Raw genomic sequence first — 23,111 nt, forward strand, 5'->3', positions numbered from 1 at the left:
CAAACAAAATAAGAAAGTATTAGTATCGTACAGAAAAGGAAAGATTAAAATCTTAGTAAAGGATTTCAAAACCCTAATTTTGGGTAAACCATAAAGTCAGCAGAGAAAAAGGGAGAGATAATCACACTATGCATAATGAGCATAGACAATAGGTTTATTTTAAAAGCACAAGGAATCGAACTAGAAAAAATCTGAAACCCAAATTTAAGGAAGAATAAATTATTTTAAGAAACAACTATAAGAATAACATATACACATAGATACACGAAGCCATTAAAGGAAAAATACTCAAAATCAAGGAATCTTGATAGATCTGAAATGACCTGTGCCCTAATTTTAGGGTAAGTAAAATGAGGCGAAAAACCTTTTAACGAAATCATGAAAAGAAACACAGGTAGTCATGCAGAAACATAGATATGCTTTTTAATGAAAATAAGTACTGAATCTTAACAGATTTCAAAGGATTTGAACCATAGCTTTTAGGGTAAAATAAGGAATAAACAAAAATCTAAGAGATTCAAACCATAAGGAGACAGAGAAAGAACATAGATGGAAAGAGATAAAGATTCGAACCAGATTTGGTTCAAAATAAGAGAGATCCACTTGCCATGTTAGGCAAGTGATTATGTAACACCATAATCGGTTAGCTAGTAGAGAAAGGGAACCGGATAAGGTAAGAAATCACCAGATGATTCCATATTTGGTTAGAATCAAAGGGGATTTAGTGGGGATTTGGGGTTACGACGCTTAGGGTTTGAGAGTGAAAGCGGAGAGGTTGAGAGAGTTCAAGGGCAGCGGAGATAGGATAATGAATTAGGGTTAGGGGCGTTTGATATATTAAAAAGGCATGGGTGATTAGGAGTCGTTGATCTTTGAGATCAACGGCTGAGATTTTACAAGGGGCTTGGGTCGGGTGTTTAAAATGGGTATGGGTCTGGGTTGAATGGGTATTGGGCTGATTATTGGGTGGTTTAGGTCCGAACTTGGGTAGGAATTTAGGCTAGTTTTTAAATACTCATTTAAATTTCTAAAATAATTTACAAAAATACTTAATAAATGATAAAAATGCCATTTATGCATGAAAATTATTTAAAATAATTACTTAAAATTATTTAAAAAAAGGGTCATTTTCTGTATAGATAATATAATTATGCATATGCATGGGCTATTGTTGCAAAATGTGCAATTCTAGCTTGAAAATCCAAATGTAATTATAAAAAATACGATTAAAATATTTAAGCATTATTTGGGCATAAATGATAAATATAGATGATTAAATCATCATAAAAAATACTATGAGGGATCATTATTGGATATTTGTATAGTAAAAATACAGAAAAAATTGGTTGAAAGCCTTTAAAATTATAGAAAAAAATATGGAAATACTTGTGCATGTTTGTAAATGCATGTGCACTATTTTTTGAAAATATATATGCATATTAAAAATATATGAGAGAAAAATTGGGTATCAACAATGGACATCGTGAGTTATTGTGTGTTTTGATATATGTCTTTGAGCCAAGTGGGGGAGTCTACTATTGATCAGTTAATTGCACAGTTATGTGTTGTATTTGTTTCAGTTTGAAGTATACTGGTGAATCATTTATGGCTTGCAGAGGTTGAGATCGAGGATGACTCGAGTAAAGGGAATTTTGGATAAGGGTGGTGTTATGCTTTTATGGGTATATGAGAAACATTGGATGATTTAGTTGTTGTTGTAAGGGATGTAACGTGTATAGAGTAGGAAATTGCTCAGCTACTTAGAAGGATGGGTTACTTCCTTAGGTGTTGTTGTACTAATGGGGCACAGGTCGTTTGATTCTTTTGATCAGTTTAATTGAGACATGAGTAGAGTGGATTACTCCCGAGAATGGTTCTAATGGATTCCAGATTTATATGTAACAATTGGGGATCTTCAAGATGTGCATTTGGCTAGAAACTGAGGTTTACATTGGAGGGTGTCAAGACTTGTGGCATTTCTATATCATTATGGATTTTACATATCAGTATCAAAAAGGTGAAGGTAATGGCTTTAGATTCGCAGGAATTCTTTTTAGGGTAAGTATTTTGAATGTGGTACTTTTGGGGATATTTAAGAGAGTATTCAACGGCTTATGGGCCTTAAGGCGGTGTAGTTTTATGCTTGGGTCTTGTGTGGTGAGTTTGGGTTGAGAATTGTGGTGTTATGGCGAGGAGAAGTATCAATTTGAAGTAATTCAGAAGGAACTCGGATAGATAGGATAACTTGGTAGTAGGTTGGATTGGCATGTTAATGGGTGTGATTAGTTCTTTGGGTGTTTTTGAGGTAATAAGTTTCTATAGGTGTTTCGTGGCAATGCTCTTGGATTTTGGGTGACTTGGTAGCTGGGTTGAGTTATAAGGATTCAGTCCTGATGGTTTGATTTTGTGCAAATGGGATTCGGAGAGTTCTTGATGGTTTCTACCACGGTTAGAGATGTATATTTTTTACTGGCGTGAGGAGCATGTGATATATAGTGGTTTTCTCCTAGAAGGGATCAAATGGAAAGTTCTTGGCAGGTTGAGTACGTAGTTGCTTGTGACGAGTTCTCATATTCATCATAGGATGGCATGGTATATGCGGTATGTTGTGTAGGATTGAGGTTTGCATGTGTAAGTTAACGGTTCAATTCTGAATGGAAGGCCATAAAGTCTTAGGCAGCATGGACAGTTTCAGATGACTAGGTAAATGATGTTACTAATTGGTATGGCTTAATGGGAGCATACATTTTAGAAAGGGGCGATGTGTTTGAGTTATGGATACTTCACTGGTATTGTAGCACTCTCTTGTTTGATCGACTGCTGGAGTTCAAATTTTTCCTTGTAGCACAGAAGGATTTTAGAAGTATTCCTCATGGGATGACCATATAATTGGCAAAGTATGGACATTCAGGTAGTGGAGTTGAGATCAGAGATGGTGATTCATATGTTCTATGGATTTGGAGACTAAGAGTTCTCGTGAGTAGATTGTTTGTTGTTGTGGACTGTAAAAATGTAGCCAAGGTTAGTTAGAGTTTAGTATGTGTTGGGATTCAGTCATTGTACTTTTGGAGGGTATTTAACTGTTGTGGGTGACCAGAGTTGATTTGGGGTTCATTGGTAGACCCAATATGGATGTGTGTTCTGCACCGGGTCACATTTGTTGACTCTGAATTTCTATCATTGAGGAATGTGCCATTCGATTGTTGTTGAGCTTATTTGTATTTTGGAGTGATCTATGAGTTACCTTTCTGTGTTACGAGGAGTTATGACTTGTTAGTTGGTCGATGGCGCATTGGTTATGTTCTTTCGGGTTTTGTGTGGTGTTATGTCATTTGCTTCCCGTGGTTATGGTAATGTACTTTGAGTACTTGATGTCGAATTGTGCATGGTTATTGATTTTGAGTAAGGTGGCTTGAAGAACTTCATGTGGACCAGTGTTTGGATGCGATCGCACATTACAACGAAGTCATGTTGGGTTATGATCTTTTGTGTTAGATTCGTGTGTTTTGGTTCTACGGTGTGATGGGTTATTAACATTGCATTGTGGTGGTACTAGTTGAGCTGGACAGTTCTCTCACTGAAGTCATTTTCTATGTTTGAGTACGTTTGAATTATTGCGTATTGTTGAACAAATTTCACGGTTTCTGGATCTGGGTAGTATGGGTGTGGCATGTCAGTAGAGTAACTTGTATTTGATAAGATGAGGTCGTCGAAGCTAGAATGGATGCTATCAAATTGGATTGCGGTATATTTAAAAGGGTAATGTCGTTGATCAGCTTAGAAATTGGCTATAGTTCATGTCAAATGAGAGGGAGTTCCACAACTAGTTGATCTGATGAATGGTTATGAGTTGTTGCATGTTTCTTTCATTGTTGGCAGTATATGAAGGTGTTAGAATGAGGCTCTATTTGATAAGAGGTTATTACCAGCGTTAGGTTGTGTTGGGCAACTGTTGTGATTGGAAATCATCGTTGTGAGTGTTTGAGTTATGTGGTATATCATGTGATTTCATCTTAGGTCATGGATATGACTGGATACAGCTTGTTTAGAGTTATGCAGTGTGTGGATGCGAGATTCTGATCTTATAGAAAATTTCGGATGTGGAAATTGGATTTTAAAGCTTATGGGCTAGGTTGGATTAAGAAATTTCAGTCATGTTGTGTTATTAGACCTATATAGGATAGGGTGACATGGGATCGCCCCCGGGTATGTGCATAGTGAGATTATACAGCGATTTGATAGCTTTATGAACAACCCTAGGCACGTTTGAGGACAAACGTATGTTTAAGTGGGGAAGGATGTAACGACCCGACCGGTTGTTTTGATCAACTGCACTTCGCTCGATTCTTTGATGGCATGAGTAGTTCCGTATGATATATTATAACTTATGTGAATCGTCGGTTTTGGTTTTCAGGTTATCCGGAATTTATTTGGGAGACTGGTCTCATCAGCTAGAAGCTTTAAATTTGAAAGGTTTGACAAGTTTTGACTTTTTATTATTCAACCTCGAATTTGAATTTTGATGGTTCCTTTAGCTCCGTTAGATGATTTTGGACTTATGAGCACATCCAGAATGTGATTTGGAGGTCTGTGGTAAAATTAGTCTTGAATTGGCGGAAATTAGAATTTTGGCGATTCTGGTCGGCAGTGGAAATTTTGATATCAGGGTGGGAATGAAATTCCGGAAGTTGGAGTAGGTTTGTGGTGTCATTTCTGACTTATGTGTATAATTTGAGGTCATTCAGACGTGATTTGATATGTTTCTGCATCGTTTGTGGAATTTCAAAGTTTAGAAGTTCTTAGGCTTGAATCTGAGGGTAATTTGGTGTTTTGATGTTGTTTTGAGTGATTCGAAGGCTCGACTACGTTTGAATGATGTTATGGGATGTGTTGGTATGTTTGATTGAGGTCCCAAGGGCCTCGAAATAATTTCGGATGGTTAACGACAAGTTTGGAATTTGGAAAATACAGTTGAAGTTGTTGTTCTATCTTAACTGCACTTGTGGAGTTGAAACCGCAGGTGCAACACTCGCAGAAGAGGATTTGTGGCGCCGGTGCGCAGATGGATCGTAGATGTGGCTTGGTCCCCGCATCTGCAATGACCGCAGATGCGGTCAGGCAATCGCTGAAGCGGAAGCAGGCTTTTAATGAAAATCCATAGAAGCGGTCCTGCGGATGCGGAAATGGGACCGCAGGTGCGGTTTTGCTGGGCGGAAAAACTCCAGCTCGAGGTTTTATTCTCAATTTTTTATTTTGGGTTTGAAGAACTCGGGAGAGGGAAATTTTTCGAAGGATTTAAAGAACAACGTTGGGGTAAATGATTCTAACCTATAATGGTATAAATTTCATGAATCTATGGCTTTATTCATCATCTAATTGGGAATTTGAGCTAGAAATTTGGGAATTTAGGGCTTGAAAATTGGTGAGTTTGATTTGAGGGACTAAATGGAGTCGGATTTTGATAAATTTTGTAGGTATGGACTCGTGAGTGAATGGGTTTCCTAAATTTTTGACTTTTGTCGGATTTTGAGACATGGTCCCGAGGGTCGGGTTTGGACCAATTTCGGGTTCTTGGTCTAATTTGATAGTTTTCTTGTGGAATTCATCCATTAGCATATATTGATGGTATTGTACTGGTTGTGAATAGATTCGGAGCATTTGGAGGCTGAGTCGAGGGGTAAAGAGCATCGCAGAGTAGAGATTTAATTGGCTTGGGGTAAGTAGCGATTGTAAATCTAGTCCTGAGGGTATGAAACCCCGGATTTTGTATGATGTGACTATCTTGAGGTGACACACATGCTAGGGGACGGGCGTGTGGGTGCGCACCGTTGGGGATTGTGACTTGGTCTGTCCCGTATCTCTATAAAGTTGAACATTTTGTTGGAACTATGTGCTTCCTACGTATTTTAGAAAGAATTTCTGTAAATCAGGCTGGATGCCATGTTTAGGCATTATGTCAGTATTGTTTGGATCCTTAGAGGTCGATTGGTTGGAATACGATTTATACCAGTATAAGTTATCCCGGTATAAGTTATATTGGGATAAGTTATGCTGGGATTAGTTATGTTGGGATTGTTGTTTATTCATTATTTGATATGTTGTATTAAGAATGATAATTGCATAATTTCTAAGAAGAAGGTATAAGTTATACCGGTGCTAATTACCCCACCTTCTATAAGGTATAAGTTATCACATGTTAAAATTAACATCGGGGTAACTTATACCTGGTTTGCTAACCAAATAGAGTATTAAGGTGATATTAAATTTGTATACCACCCTTATACCTTCTTATACCTCATACCAAACGACCCTTTAGAGGTCTTTTATCGTTATTCTCTCATTGTTTTCGATTGGAAATCTATACTCAGTCATGTTTACATTTATTTACTACATAACTCAGTCTCTATTGCTCCGAGTGCTGAGTGTTGAGTGCTGAGTGACTGGGAGGCATAAATGATGGTGTGGTTTGCCCGAGGGGCTGTATATGAGTGATGGTGAGGTTTACCCGAGGGGCTGTATCTGAGTGATGGTGAGGTTTGCCCGAGGAGCTATATACGAGTGATGTTTTCCCGAGGGGTTGTTTATGATTTCATCATTTTGCTCACCTTTGCGATGAACCTTTGTTAGAAAACTATTGAAAGATGTTTTTAAATGATTTTACTGGAATTGGATTTAAACAAGCTCATTTGATCTAAACTATGGTTTTAAAAGCATGCCGTATTTTTTTTTGTGATATGAACTTTACTTGCATTATTGCTCGTCACTACTTCTCAGTCTTTATTTATTGTTGTTACTTACTGAGTTGGCGTACTCACCTTACTCCTTGCACCTTGTGTGCAGATCTAGGCGTTTCTAGACACTGTAGCAAGTGTTGATTGTTCAATTGTAGATCCATCAGAGTTAGCAAGGTAGCTGTCTGGCGATCACAGCCCTGCTTTCCTCCCTCTTTATCTTCCCTTAGTTGTATTCAGTTATTTCCTGACTATGTTAGTCTTGATATTGTCAGACGGTTGTAGTAGATGCTTATGACTAGTGACACCCCAATGTCGGGCTTTCTTTTCCGCACTTTTGTTTTGATTTGAACTTCTTATGAAGGTTTTATATTAAATAGCTTTGGAATTATCTTTGAAATGAAAATAACGATTTATTTTGTTAATGTGTCAGCTTGCCTAGTAGCACGATAGGCACCATCACGACAAGGTTGATTTTTGGATCGTGACAGTATTGAAGTGATTTTATACTTTTTCAGGTATTTTTCTTCCCAATGTTGAGGCCTTTGGAGGAAGAAAAAAATAGTTAGACAAGAGCAGCTGCACAACACAAGGATGTCGTCATTGTCTTATATTATAGTTAGACAAGAGCAGCTGCACAACACAAGGATGTCGTCATTGTCTTATATTATGGTAGGTTCATCATCTTACGCTCATCAAATTCACACGGGTTTCGAATTCTGTTTCTATGATGGATTAGGTGGACATGGGTAAGAGATTAATTTGAAATTGTCACACACGCCATTGATTCCTATGGACTCATACATTGAATGGATTGACATATACTTTGACAATATGGGTGGTAAATGCTACAAGCAGCTAGTAGCAATCATGAACATGGTCAGAAGAGTAGCGGTTTGTGGGGTCACTTCCAAGTACACAAACACCAGGAAAAGAGCAGTCCCTGACATGATGGGTGTGGTCTATAAGAGGATTACCATTCAATAAGGATGCCTTGCTGCTGATCCATCATTTCAAACTGTATTCTGATTTTAAATGGAAGAAAGCACCTTCGAGCTGGAAAACTGAAGGCAATTGAGGATGTCTCCCAAGGAGTTGAAAGCGTGCCCTCTTCCTTCATATGAATATTCCGAGGTGACTATGTGGGGAAAAAGATTGTCCAAGTTAATTGCAGATGATTAAGCGGTGACTGTAGCATTTTATACTGTGGTTTCTGCTCCGGAGTTCATTCGAAACTTAAAAATCTCATTATGTTTCTATCTGAAGTAGTACGACATGTATGAAGTACTTAGTGATTTATCTAAAGAAACAATAATAAAATGTGCATACAAAACAACTTGGTTTTAGATTCAATCTGTGTCATCACTTCCGACTCCTCATTCCTCCATTTTGTATTTCTTGACAATTTTCAAACTCCATCGGCTTGATTAGTTTTCAAAATCATTATGTTGAAGAAAATAGCGTCAGAATTATGCAGAGCCAAGTAGCCAAACCTTCTTTTGTTTTAAGTGGAACTATTGTAATTTTGTCATTCAGATTTCTCTATGAATTCTTGAATGGTTAGCTAGCAATTAAACCTTTCAATGCATCGATTTCACTCGTAGAACAATATCCACCCGCCCTTAACCCCTTACCCTCCAAAATTAGGAGGGCTGAAATAATTAAGCATATCTCAAAGCAATATATTTCTAATCCGAATTGAAGATGTCTTCCTAGCTGAATTGATCCTCCATTATTACAACTAGTATTAATAAAGGGGCATTAGAAACGGTTGTTCAATGCAGAGACATCCGTTTGATTAGAGGCAGTGCTTTTTGTGGAAATCTTTATCATTCAAGAAACCAGAAACCAGACTTGTTAGTCTTTGAGTACCCGGGCCGGGTTGCAATGAAGTTATGTTTGTTAGAATGTAGTGTGAGATAGTTTCATTTGCATCCCCACCTTTAAACCAACTACCAGGAACAAAACCATCAGCTTTGCGCCCCAAGAGCTCAGAGTCAATCTTGTCAAGCACTGATTCGTTCCTGCCAAATTTTCTGGCAAATGGCGCATTGCTTTCGAGCATTTCCTTGTAATCATCTACAGTGAGATAGTGTGGATGTTGCTTTGGAGGGTTGTCCCACGCTATAAAATGAAGGTCGTGGTTCACTGTAGTATTTCGAAACGCATCTACATTGCAGATGACAGTATGGAAGTATCCTTCAGGTGAAGAGAGAAAGTTAGCATAGTACATTAAGAGTGTCCTCGGGAGGCTGTCCCATCCAGACAATAAGTAGTCCACAAATGGGCGAGAGAGCATCATCCAAGCAGATCCTGGTGCAATTTCAAAATGATTATTTTCCGTTTTTCCTAATGTGAGACACAACTAACATGCATGCAGAACTAATGGCTTTTATGGAGGGATTAAAACTAGCTATGTCCAACAACTTCACTCCCTTGGAAGTAAATACAGATTCAACGGAGGTAATTAACATGATCAACAAAGGAAATTTGATTTATGAACCTTTAATTTATGAATGCAAGACCTAATTGCTAGTAGCGTTGGGGCATCCACAAGTAAACCACACCTATCGAAAAGCCAATAGGGTCGCTGATATACTAGCAAATTAAAGGAAGGGGCAAGGAGACAATTTTTGGACAATATCTTTTTGGTAGTTGCTCCTGTGTTTACCAATGAAATGCTATGAGCAGATATTCTAGAAACATCACGGAATATTATAGTGTAAATGTAGCAGTGGACTATTCTTATTTGTGAGCGATGATATCACTTCACAACCAAATATTCTGCAGAATATTAACTAATTAATATTAGTATCTGTTTAACCAACACATGCCAAGGGTGGAACTGCTATGGCAACATGTTATTCAGAGTTAGCAACTTGTAATGATAAATTTAGCTAAAAGAGGGAGCTAGATATTAGGGTTTGCCCTGAATTCTACCATAATTAAAATTACTTTTCTTGGTGGAAAAGAATTCTTAGTGGAAAAGGTCTCTTCCATATTTAACTAATCCTTTTGTTGGAGGAGAAGTTTTGCACTTCTATACTATTCTATAAGAATCTTTATTTTCTCCTTAAGTGGAATCATATGTAGGTCGATTGACTAAACTATAATAAATTATTAGGCCTAGTTCGTATATTTTTTCTTTCTCGTCTGATTTACCGTCTCTAAGGTTTACCCTATTAGCTTCCGCATGATGCCTTGTTATTTTGATCTCAATACTAAACCACTCTACAGATCTGCTGTATTTGAAGCTTTAATTAAGTGAGAAATGGAATCTTGAAAGCTTAGATTGGTTAGATTGAAAGCAGAGTATCGACCTGGAGTTTGTTAGCTTTCTATATTATTAATTCAGAATATACACAAGTTTGGAAACTCTCACCTGTGAATAACTTAAATGCTGTAGGCACACTCCTTTGCTGTTTGACCCAGAAGACATCTGATTTGTGCAAGCTGTAAAACCCCGGATCAATTATTATAGGCTTGCCCCTATATTCCCTACAATCACAAATACATTGCATATTATGTATAAGCTCATAAAATCCAAATCAGTAACGATATGTTGATTATATAGCAAGTTATCCACATACTCCTTCCAATCGAGGTCACTTGTATGCTCAATAAAGTTAACATCTCTTGGAATTGTCCATAGAGTGTGAAGCAAATCTGTCAATACAGACCATCGATTATTCACAAAATTCAACTCATCTAATTTGCAGCATGTTTCAAAAATATTTTTCTAAATTTTATTTTACACTCCAGAGTTCTTGACTGTAATGGTTAAAAGAAAAGAGTTAATCATTCATATTAACCACTCATATTATCCACTAAATAATGGGTTGGATAATGAACTTTTTAAAAATAGATCAAATATGGATAAGAACCATATTATCCATTTATAAAATGGATAACCAATGGATTTAACTTTTACATTTGTAAAGCCTCAAATAGAGGTTCCTCAAGTTAGAGAGACTAATAATTATCCCAAAAGTATTCATATGGAAGAAGTCATGGATAATATGGTTACCCATGTTATCCGTCGATTAACCCGTTTTTTATCCGTATTAAATATGGGTCGGGTCGTATAATTTGTCCATTTTTTAATTACCTGGTTTAAACCCGGACCTATTCGATCCGACCCGTCCGTTTGCCGCTCCTAGTTTTAACCGAAGATATTAATTAGAAAAAGAGGCGGGAGTGCATACCATCTTGGGTTACCAAAGGATAATCAGAAGCACTTAAATTGATGAACCAATCCCATTCACCACCTTCCTTTAGCAAAATGGCAGCAGCATGAAGTGTATTAGTAACCATAGTAGGACCTCTATAAGTTACCAAGTTGGACTTCATAATTACTCTCACATTCCCAACTTTCATAAACAGAGGCTCTCTCTTCACAAATTTCAGCAGCTCTAATCTCTCCTCATCTGATGTCTCAAGGTCCAAATGCACCACATACTGGTTTAATGGGTGGTACAAAGCCTTAAGTGTCCTCTTTAAGCTCTCCCCATCACCACTTGATCCAGATATCAAATATGCTAATCTTGGTATTGTTGTTATGGGTCGAGTTGGGGCTATATGCAGTCTTGATTCAACAAATATTAATGGATCTTTAGCTTTAACTGATGCTTGGTGAAATGGGTTTCCAGTAGAAAGAATGCAAATGATGAAGAAAGAGGAGATTAAGAGGGCAAAAATCAGAGGAATAAACCATTTGTTACCTTCCATCTTTGGTCTGTTGTTTTCTACTGGTTTCTATATATTAGTGATACTTTAAATCATTATATTTCAACATGAACTGAGATTTCATTAAAATCTTTAACGTAGAGGTGGAAAAGGTATTTTTGAGTGGTTTTGGAGCATCGCAGGTCAACGAATATACGAATTCTTAGACTAGATTAGTGCAAGTAATCTTCCTTAATGATACAGCCAGTGAATGATAAAGTGTACACTTGATTAAAAGGACATATGCTAAAAGGTAATCAAATTGTCAAGCAATATACCATATTTTAGTTGGTTGTCACGCCCGAACTCACATTTATCTTTGGGTGTGTTTGGTATAACACAGAAAATGTTTTCGTGGAAAATATTTTCCAAGAAAATATTTTGTTGGAAAACAAGTAATAATTTTATTCATTTTCCGGTGTTTGGTACACAAATTAAGAAAAATGACTTCTCAAGAGTATTCATAAATTTAGATATAATAAATATGAAACCATAAACTTTCAAACCAACAACCTTCCGAACCCATAAATTTTCATAAACTTTCGAACCGCTAAACTTTAAAACTGCGGAATTTTGAACCCGTAAACTTTATAATTTCTAAACCCGTAAACTTCCAAACACATAAACCTCGCAACTCATAATTTTGGAACTTGTAAAATTTTGAACTTTTAAACCGATAAATAAAAAAATTAAAACTAAAAAATATATTTAAAAAATATGTTTTTTCGGAGGGGAGGGGGCAGTAAAACGAAAAAAAAACATAAACTTAAATTACAGAAGAAAAAAAAAAAAGTGGAGGGGGTTGGGGTGGATGGTGCAGAAAAATAAAAAAAATAGAAATTTGAAATTGCAAAAAAAAAATTAGGTGTGGGGGGTGTTGGGGGTGGGGGTGCGGTTGGGGAAGGGGTAGCAGGGTGGGTGGTAATGGAAAAATTGAAATTGAAAAAAAAAACCTTTTTGGAGAGGGGGTGGGGTGGATTTGTGAGGGTGGGGAAGGTTGAGAAGAAGTTTTAGAAAATATTTTCCCTTCTCTTAATAAGGAAAACATTTTCCTCCATTCAGAGGAAAATGAGTTCATAAGGAAAATATTTTCCAGAACATTTAAGTCAACCAAACATGAAAAAATTGAAAAACATTTTCCGAAAAATATTTTTCTTCGTACCAAACGCACCCTCTGTGTCCATTTGGATCTCTCTTTTAGAATTATTGATGAAATGTGATCAACATTTTAGCTCTCCTACCTTAACGTGAAAAGATAGCTATCAAATTTCAATCCTTTCTATTCAAGAGATAAACTTGATAAATACATTTCATCAGGGTCAACTTAGGCAAGAAGCAGTGGAATGGCCCAACTGGCTCACGTGCAAATTTCAGCTAAAGTTGAAAAAATATTTGATGCACTGGCTTTAATAGAAACGACTAAATTCATACCCAAATAGTTGACTTGTATTTTCTTTCTATTGCTTTGGAAATTTCATAATGCGTGTAGGACACTTGATTGATATTAGAAGTGCATACAAATTTATCTATATGTAGCCCCATATCAATATCTATACATCTATCTATATCTCTATCTCTATCTATATATACTATAGTATCAGCACGAAATTCCTTAGTGAAATATCGTTTGCATTTTTTATTCTTTAAAAGTATGTTTCACATTGAACAAAATCAGAATTAAATAATTTTTATAATATTTATCAATAGACATTTAATATGTCACTAACATTTGGAATTTCTTTCCATTCCTTTTAGGTTTAAAAGTCCTTTTTCTGTCGCAAAAAAAAAAATACTTATGAAGTAGCTTGTAATTTCAAATTTGAAGATGTTGGATGTAAATTTTAATATGACGTACGTTTCCTTATTAGCTTTTCTTAATCTCCTAAATTATTAAATACTTTTGGTTTTTTTGTAACAACACTAAAAAAAATTTGTTTAGCATAAATTGTATGAAGACATATTATAGATCAAATCATAAATATAAAATTAAGCTAAACAATTAAAATATAACCAAATTTTGCTAAATATTAGATGAGTCAATATTAATAATATGTAGCAACAAAAGTTATTTTCTTATTATTAAACATGTGAAGCAACTAAAATTTTGATTACCAAGCCTTTTCTTATAGAAATATGTAGGAATACCTAATATTTAACACTTTAAAATTAAATAAAATTTTAGCTTATATAAATTATTTATTTATTTAATAATATAATTGTAACGGCCCGGTCGGTCGTATTGAGTATTTTAGCCTCGCTTCCCCTATTTGATGCTTAATATATGTATACTTATGGCTGCGTGACTTACCGGGGTGGTTGGTTTGGTTTCGGGGATGTTTTGGAGCGAATTGGGACACTTAGTTTCAAGGGTGGAAGCTTAAGTTGTAAGAGTTGAGTGGAGTTTGACTTTTGTATAGACGACCCCAGAATGATATTTTGATTTTTCCAGTAGCTTCGTATGGTGATTTTGGACTTAGGCGTATGTACGAATTTGAATTTGAAGGTTCTTAGGTTGTTTTGGCTTGAATTGGCGAAAGTGGAAGGTTGATATGTTTGATCGAGAGTTGAATTTGTTGGTATCGGGTTTAGATTGTAGTTCCGGGAGTTTGAATAGGTCCATTTTGTCATTTGAGAATTGTATGCAAAAGTTAAGGTCATTCCGAGTTGATTTGATATAGTTCGGCACGAATTTTGGAAGTTGAAGTTCATTAGTTTTCCTTAGGCTTGAATTGAGGTGCAATTTAGAGTTTTGACGTTGTTTGGTGAGATTTGAGGTCTCGAGTAGGTCCGTGTTATATTTTGGGTTTGGTTGGTGTGGTTGGACGATGTCCCCGGGGGCCAGGACATGTTTCGTTGAGTTTCGGATTATTTTGGACATTGTTAGTTATGTTGATGTTTTTGGTGCTTCACCTGCTAGGGGTGGGCATTCGGTATTTCGGTTCGGTATTTAAGAATTTCGGTTCGATATTCGGTTTATTAATTGTGTATACCAAATACCGTACCAAAATATTTCGGTATGGTTCGATATTTCTTATTTTGGTTCGGTACGGTTTCGGTACGATTTAGGTTTAATATTCGCTAAATAAGCAACACTAACGAGTGACAATTCTCCTATGTTGCAATGCCCTGTCTAACTGTTCAACCAAGAAATGAAGAAATATAATGAAATTGAACAACCATTTCTTCAGAAAGAAGTAAATAGACTTATAGACATTTGCTGGCATTTGGAGCCAACTCAAATTCTTGTGGCTTAATGCCTTAATACACAACGAGGCAGGCTGCAAATCAATTGCAGAACAAGGTAACAAGCTGCAAATTTTTAAAGTTTGTACTCTTAACAGGCTGCAAATTTTTTCTCTGAAAATGGCAGAAAATATATGCAACAGTAGCAGCATTAACAGAACAACAGTAGCAGAATTAACACTTAATAGTAGCAGTAGGCCAGTAGCATAATTAATAGTAGCAGCAGCCGATCTCATTCTGAATTTGTGAAACTATCGCAGCAGCAATGGCAAATATGAATTTGTGAATCTAGGACTGGAAATGAGGTTTGACCGAAAAGATGGTGAATTAATGGCAAATATGAAACTGCAAAGTCATTTCTCAAAGTTAGAATCTGTTAATAAACAAGAAATCCTAAACAAGAAGTCATCCTTTCTCAAACAATTCCTTAAAATATTTCTTAATGACTGCTCAAAACGATATCCAACTTATTGTTCTTAAAGAACATGATAACCAGAACCAAAACGAACTACCTTAAGAAGATTTTGACTACTCCCAAAGGGCACAATGGCTTAGAGCTGGTATATTAGCAGCCGATCTCTTTCTGTATTTGGTCTTCGTTTGCCCGGAATCTGTAAAACTATCGAAATGTTAATGCTAAACTCTAAATCGAAATGACTTTCTAAAGAGTAAGGAGTGACTAGTGAGGAGTGGGGAGTCTGTTCGTTACTGCTAGTGGTGCTTAATGCAGTAATGCTAATGCCCTAATTGAATAGAGAGTGGGCTTGGGGCTTGGGCAGTTGGGCTGGGGCGCTGGAGTGTGATGGGAAATATATTAAAAGTTTTTGCGCTGGGGCAGAGGTCCAACTTAAAAATAAATCTTTAAAAATTTGGTAATTCGGTATTTCGGTATACCAAAATTTCAAGATCCTAATACCAAGGACCGTACCGAAATACCAAAAATATAATACCGAATTAGACCGAAATACCGAAAAAATCGAAACCGAAATACCGAATTAATTCGGTCCGGTTCGGAATTCGATTTTTCGAATTTTATGCCCACCCCTATCACCTGCGATGGTTGGGCCGCAGGTGTGAGACAGCAGAAGTGGCCATGTATGCGCAGATGCAAGATATAGGTCTAGTAGAGGAAGTCCACAGATGTTGTACTAAGGAGCAGATGCGCTATAGCAGGAGCGTTAGGACTTCCGCTGAAGCAGACTCGCAGGTGCGAGTGCTGGATCTGCAGAAGCGGATGGTCGGGAGATTAGTGGATTATGCATCTGTGATGGAATTTTCATAGATGCAGTACCTCATGTGCGACGTTATGGACCGCATATGCGCTATCACTAGACAGAATAATTATATCGAATGGTTTAGTCTTTTTCTCATTTTTGGAGCTGTGAAGCTCGGTTAGAGGCAACTTTTGAAGGGCTTTTCATCACAATTGAAGGGTAAGTGATCCTTACTTGATTTTGGTGTTAGATATTGATTGCCTATAGATTATTACACCTAATTTCATGAATTAAAGGTGGAATTTAGGAATTTTTGAACTACAATTTTGGAGAGCGAGATCTGATGATTTGAGGTTGGAATTGTATGAAACATATATATTTGGACTCTTATCGGAATCCGTGATTGGAATTTGTGAGTTTGGTCTAGTTTCGGGGTGTGGGCTTGGGGTTGAATTTGCATAATCAATTCATGACCTTAGCTTTATTTGGAATCATTTCTTATGGCTTTTATTTATGATATTAAGTTATTTTGGCTAGATTCAAATCGTTTGGAGGTTGCATCACGCGGGAATGGCTTATTAGAGGATTGATTTGGCTTTCTTAAGGTAAGTATCTTACCTAAACATGGTTGAGACACTAGTTGCCTGAGTAATTTGTGATAGTTACGTGCTATGGGTGGTGCACATGTATGGGGTTAAACCCATGTGTGTGCACCAGGTTATCATTCATGCTCGGGGTAGTGCTTAGGCTATGATATACCTTGAATTGATTGCTAAGCTTCATGTTGTGATGTTCCTCCAATCTTTATCCCTTTTGTGAGCTATTTGTACTATATTTGAGGTTACATAGAGGTTAATCTCCTGATTTAATCTGGTAAATTCCTACATTCGTGATATATTTTCATGATTGAGTTGTGATAGCACACTTTGCACATTTATACACCTTAGCATGTCACTTATACCAGTTCAGAAGTATGAAATTTGATGTTCATTGATCATGTACATGCATTCCTGTGGACTAGTAGCCTATGACCACATCGGGTGGATTTTGATATTGAGTACTGTTGATACCCAATTTTTTCATCGTATATTTTTAACATGCATATATATTTTTAAAAATAGTGCACATGCATTTACAAACATGCACAACTATTCCTATAAATTTTCTATAATTTTAAAAGGCTTTCGACTAATTTATTTCTGCATTTTTACTATACAACTATCTAACAATTATCCCTCATATTATTTTCATGATGATTTGATCATCTAAATTCATCATTTTATGCTCAAATAGTGCTTAAATATTTTAATCGATTTTTTATAATTACATTTGCATTTTCTAAGCAAGAAGTGCACATTTATTGCAACAACAGCCCATGCATATGCATAATTATATTATCTATACAGAAAATAATTTTTTATATTTTTATAATGTTAAGTAAGTATTTTAAATCATATTTATGCATAAAAATTATTGTTTATCATTTATTAACTATTTTTACAAATTATTTTATCAATTAATTGGGTATTTAACAAATAGCCTCTTTAATTTTGTTTAATTTCAGACCTTAGCCCAAAGTATTACCCCCAGCCCAATTAAAATTATAGCCCAATACCCTGACATGATTTTTTAAACCCGCCCAACCCCTAAGATCAAATCCTGGTCGTTGATCTCAAAAGATCAACGGTCCAAGATCATTTTCTTTTTTTAATTAACCCCTAACACCCTAACCCTAATCATTTCTTCCGCCCCGCCGCCCTTGAATCCCTTCTCCTCTCTTCTCTCTCAAACTCTCTCCTAACTCTAGCCCGCCTTCATGGAAACCCTTCAATCCATGGGAGTTTCCCTTTGATTTTAGGCCCCATCCGTCCTCCTATCTCTACTGGCTATTCGATTTCTTTGTTGTTTGGTGGAATCTCGAAGAGATTCAACACAGACTTGGCTTCAACTCTTTATTTTCTCGATGAACCTTCCTGTGTTCATCTCTATATTTGTAAGTGCTGTTATCTTCATGTTTATGGCTTAAACCTCTGGTTCCAAACTGGATTTTTCTCACCTCGGTCCATATCTCAAAACCCTAGTCTGTTTCTACTCGAGTCTGTTCAGATCTTTGTAGATCTGAGATGATTTTAAGTTTATCTGATATTTCTCTTTAAAATCTTCTGTGTTTTCTTATTATTTAACCGATTTTAGTGTTCTTCAAAAACTAGGGTTTCATCTTTTAAGTTTCTGCAAATGCTTTAAAATGCTTAAAGGTTCAACTCTGGCCTTTCTTCTTTACTGTTCGACTAATTTCTTTTCTTGATGTTTCATCTCTGTGTTTCAATATGCTTAAATTTTCCGTTATTCGATTATTTGTCTCAGTGTTCTTGCCCGTTCACTTTGGTCGGTTAAATAAATTGTTTAATTGATTTATTTGCCTAATTAGGGTTTGAAATTATATTTTCTTTTTTAAAATTAGTATCTTTCTGAGATTTTTATTTATTCTTTCTTTATAAGTGACTTATAATTGGTACTGCCTTCCTTAATTATGCTATTGGCCTGATTTCTGGGTTTTGATTTGTTCTGACCGACCTATAAATGGTCTTTGATTTATTCATACCTTATTAAACTTCAATCTTGCCTGTAAATTGATTCTCCCTAATCTAAGTGATATTTCCCGGATTCTGTCGTATTAATTGATTGGGTTTAGCCTTAATTAACTGGTTGAATGATTTGCATAACATATTTGTGAACTCTTAATTTTCTTTGCCTTATTTGTTCTACCTTGTTGAATGCTATATTAACCTCACCATTTTGATTTTTTAAACACACGAACACACATGGAAAGATACAGAAACACCTACACACATAAACTCTTACTCTTACTCACACACTTACAACTGTAGTTCTTTCTGTTACTTCTATTTGCTGCACTGTCTAGCCGGCTGAAAGCCAAGGCTAGACTCTTGGATTCTACTTGCATTCACCTTCTCGTTTGCTATCTCCTTAACTGGTATGCCTCCTCTTCTATTATCATTCAATATTCTATGGCGTTAAACTTCAACATGCTTCTATTTGCCCACACGTTTTCCTGTCTATTGCTCTCTTAACCGGCAGGACTTATATCCTGTTAACTTGCTATGTCTTATATGTTATTATGGTTAGTATACTTGAGCATATTCATGTTTGATCCATGACACTTGTTTACCTGTTTCTCAACTAGCAAGCCCCAATTTCTGTCCTGTTTTTATGTGCTAATAATTTACCTTAGCATGTTCCTGATCAATTCATGATTTCTGTGTACTTCTTTCAAGAATAATGTGACTTCAACATGTTTCTCTCTACTAAATACATGTCTATATGATTCCGCTTAGTAATAGTTAATAGACTAAGTCAACTCCGGCAATGTGAAACCTTGTTTGACTCAATTGTGACTCTGTTCTGGCTATGATTCCAGTGTTACTATTTTGTTGTGATTGTTTAACTACTGGTAACAATATCTGAATCAATCTGCTGAAATATGGTTCTGTTCTATTTGCAATTTGCTTCTATTCACTTCTGAAGATAAACTACTTTTTTTCATAAAACTAACCCCTACCCTTGTATAATGTTTTCAAACTCTTACTCTTAGCTATCTAGGGTCCTGCCACCCCCAGTGTGAGTACTCTTAGGGTCCATGAGACTCCTTTGAACTTTGACACACTGAGTATGTCCTTCCAAACTCTTTACAAAACTGTTTCTTTGAAAAGGTTCTGGAGTGAGCATTGTCCGGGGTCCCTGAGGATCTTGGGAACTTTGACACACCAGAAGCCCATTTTGTGTATTGTGGACTACATGTGGACATCAAACTTTCTTGCTTGAAGGTCTGGTTTCCAGGTTGACACTGGGCCTGCCAAGGCTCCCTATAGTATAATGATTTTTTGTATTTGTCTGTAATAATGTAATAATCCTTGTAAAAACAGATATGAGGTTATTAGTAAAAGCTGAGGAGGGATCTTTATATATATCTTTTATTAAATTCAGGTAGAAATCATGCCTATAGGTTGTTGTGGTGATTCTTTATGTGCATGCCATTAGAAACCATGCCTATAGGGCCTATTTCACTATTTGTAATCCTGAATTTTCATACTTTGTATCCTAGAAACCCTGCTGCTATTTAGTCAATTCTACATCAAGAACCATATTTCCAAATCTCCATGTGTGCATTAGAGATCATGTCTATAGGATCTTCTTTATTGAACTTGATTGGCAATTTGTTAATGCCTTTACCCACTTAGATATCATGCCTATAGGAAATACACGAAAAATTAGTTTCTGCATTTAGATATCATGTCTAAAGGAAATAACACTTGTAACCAGTTTCAACACTTAGAAAGCATGCCTATAGGATCTGAAGGATAAGATCTGCCTGTTAAAATCAGTAGTTGGTTTACCGCTTAGATACCATGTCTATAGGATTCCGCCCGGTTATCACTTAGGCAAGTCTATAGGATAATTAAGAATTCTGAGATTAAAACCGTGATTTCTTGTTGTTTGAAATATGCCCGGATTCAGAGTATTAATAAAATCAGTAGGCAAACTGATAGGTACTTGTTTGCTTGCTTTAATAAAACTGTTGTATATTCTATTAGTGCTCATTTAGATATCCTGCTTATAGGATCCTGAAATTATTTAAAATTGCTTGTTTGAAAAGCGTGCATTTGTTTATCTATTTGTGGAGGTTAACATGAGCCTACTTAATTGCCGCTTATGGGACAGTCCTACTTGACTTTTGTTTGTTGCTTAGTTTTCTCCTTTTAAACAACATAGGTGGGTCTAGAACTGCCTTAAATAGAGGTCTTAAACACCTCCAGGGCCAGAGGTAAGGGACGGGTAGCGCACGCATAAGGAACATACTGGATGTTATTAGAACGCTTAGGTAATAATTGAAAAGGGGAGGGTAATTGGGTAGTAAAAGAGATGATGACTTGTGTGCCAATGCTACGCGTAACACCTCAATTTGGGGAAGTTTACCGAGTATTGCATAGAAGTGATCCTATAGGCTAATAAACTTAGGACCCCTTTAATTCCCTTTCTAAAATAATCTCTTTTTGTTTAAACTGCTTAATTTCCTTAAAGAAATTTGCTTAAATTGAGTTTGGTCGGGGCCCACCGTTGTGGACCTCGAGGGGTGCCTAACACCTTCCTCTCAAGGTAATTTCGAGCCCTTAACCAATCTCTGGTGATGTAAACTAGTACATGAGTTATTTGCTCTAGGTGCCCTAACGCACCTTAATCTGTTAGGTGGTGACTCTTCAAATCTCATAACCAATTCTAAAATGAAAAGAGTTGTCCCAAAATGTCGAAACCCGGATTCCGCGAGGAAAAAGGAGGAGCGACATCATAGCGACTCTACTTGGGATAATTAGTCTCTTACCATAATAAACTTGCTTTTTGTGAATTAGTATTAAGCATGTTTTATTCTGTTAATACGTGTGCATCCTTTTTCCATTCCCCTTTATCTGGATTTAATTGCCTATTTTCAAGCATTTATGATTTCCTTTACTACACAAACTGACTTGTCTCCTTGTTTTCTTTCTTAAACGTCTTTCAATTATTAAATACGCATTTATTATTTTTTCAACGTGCAAATACGTAACAACATGCTATTTATTGTTCCATAAATCATGCTCAACATCATATTCCACTTGTGCATAATCAATCCTATAGCAACGCTTGATGAGTGTTTGCGTCCTTTCCATATATCACCCTTTAAATTCGGAAAGGCTTATTTGCGGTAAAACTAGTCGATCATTGGTGCAGTAGATGGTTCCGTGCCTTTCCCCCTCAAGTTGTCCACTTGAGGGTACCAGTCTAGACCTCTATAGAAACCTCACTCTGATTAATTGTACATGCATCACGGTCAAACATAGTCGGATTAATATGTTGTCCGCATAATAACCCTTTAAGACAAGCCTCGTCCAAAAGTCCATCGGGTTTTCTATAAACCCAATGAACGCAACCACGATTTTGTACATTAATTTTGGAGAAATAAGTGCAAGTATGCTAATCATCAATGTATAAATAGTCGAATCTGGAGGGGGAAAGGGCCAAACCATATTTGTTTTGCAGAAAATGAGGCACGAAGTCCCCAAGTTTGGCATGGTCCGTAACATACCACCATTGTTGCTAGATTGGTGGGAGGATCTTCCATCAAGTGATAAAAATCATGTGAAAAGGGTCTTGGGAAATTTGCCTTCTTTATTGGACCTCCAGCCGAACAACATGTTAATCGAAGCTGCCACAATGTTCTGGGACAAAGAAAGAGTCGTGTTTCATTTTGGAAACATAGAAATGACCACTCTCTTGGAAGAAATAGGGGGATTTGCTGGTCTATCTTGGGATAGTCCTGGTTTATTAGTGCCGGAAAATCGAACTACTAGGGGGTTTCTAAAGATGATAGGTCTGAAAAAGAATGAGGATTTGGGGTGCCTGAAGAAATCTTACATACCTTTCGACTTCCTCTATGAACGATACAATCACAGCAGATCTTATCATATTTTTTATGACAAATTCTCCATCACTTCCGTAGGTTGGATTCACCGCAGGGTTTTTGTGTTCATCATCTACTTCTTGGGTATGATAGTGTTCCCGATCCAAGGGAATAGAATCCATGCCAGACTGGCCATGGTAGCCAAAACCTTGATGGATGGGATCGAGGAGAACACTTATACCAGTGTCCCTATGATTATAGTAGACATATACTAGGCCTTAGAACGCTGTCAGAAAGTGTACAAATACTTCGAAGGTTGTAATCTGCTACTACAAGTTTGGTTGTTAGAGCATCTCCAAAGAGGTCAATACCATCAAGAGCTTCCGTGAAGGCCGTGGAATGATCACATAGCTTTCCATCATCCTAAGAGAATGACCTATATACCAGATAGGTTTGTTCAACCCGAGAATGCTGCAGGATGGGCCAGTTTTTCAGCAATCTGACCGAGGATCAAGTTCAATGGATGTTCAAATGGTTCCTACCAACAAATTCCTCGTCAGATCTAGGGATGTTCCGCATTTGGTACTGATCGGGTTAAGGGGCATATACCCTTATGCTCCCATCAGGGTTATGAGATCGGTAGGCAGGAAGCAGGTCATACCGCGAGTTGCTAAAATGAGTCACTACAGGGCAGATTTTCAGGATGATGACGTCCCATACAAATGTGAAGCTCAACATATATGT

General features: G+C 36.6%; 1 protein-coding gene across 1 annotated transcript; it reads right to left on the reverse strand.

The window, feature by feature from the left end:
- Positions 1 to 8,326: 8,326 nt before the first annotated feature.
- On the reverse strand, positions 8,327 to 11,570 carry LOC104242219 (beta-glucuronosyltransferase GlcAT14B-like). Its single transcript, XM_009797242.2, has 4 exons — positions 10,937 to 11,570; positions 10,322 to 10,397; positions 10,114 to 10,229; positions 8,327 to 9,044 (listed from the first exon to the last, which is right to left on the reverse strand). Exons 1-4 carry the CDS (start codon positions 11,457 to 11,459, stop codon positions 8,530 to 8,532), a joined length of 1,230 nt encoding a protein of 409 aa, XP_009795544.1. The 5' UTR covers positions 11,460 to 11,570; the 3' UTR covers positions 8,327 to 8,529.
- Positions 11,571 to 23,111: the final 11,541 nt, after the last annotated feature.

The sequence above is a fragment of the Nicotiana sylvestris genome, chromosome 10 (genome assembly GCF_000393655.2).
Source record: "Nicotiana sylvestris chromosome 10, ASM39365v2, whole genome shotgun sequence".
NCBI classification, from domain to species: Eukaryota; Viridiplantae; Streptophyta; class Magnoliopsida; order Solanales; family Solanaceae; genus Nicotiana; species Nicotiana sylvestris.

Excerpts from the sequence above, each read along its gene's own strand:
- LOC104242219 (XM_009797242.2), bottom strand. The coding sequence starts at position 11,459 with ATGGAAGGTAACAAATGGTTTATTCCTCTGATTTTTGCCCTCTTAATC. Across the intron at positions 10,230-10,321 it reads AGTGACCTCGATTGGAAGGA|GGAATATAGGGGCAAGCCTA; the intron begins GTATGTGGATAA and ends TTGTGATTGTAG. Across the intron at positions 9,045-10,113 it reads AGCATTTAAGTTATTCACAG|GATCTGCTTGGATGATGCTC; the intron begins GTGAGAGTTTCC and ends AAATTGCACCAG.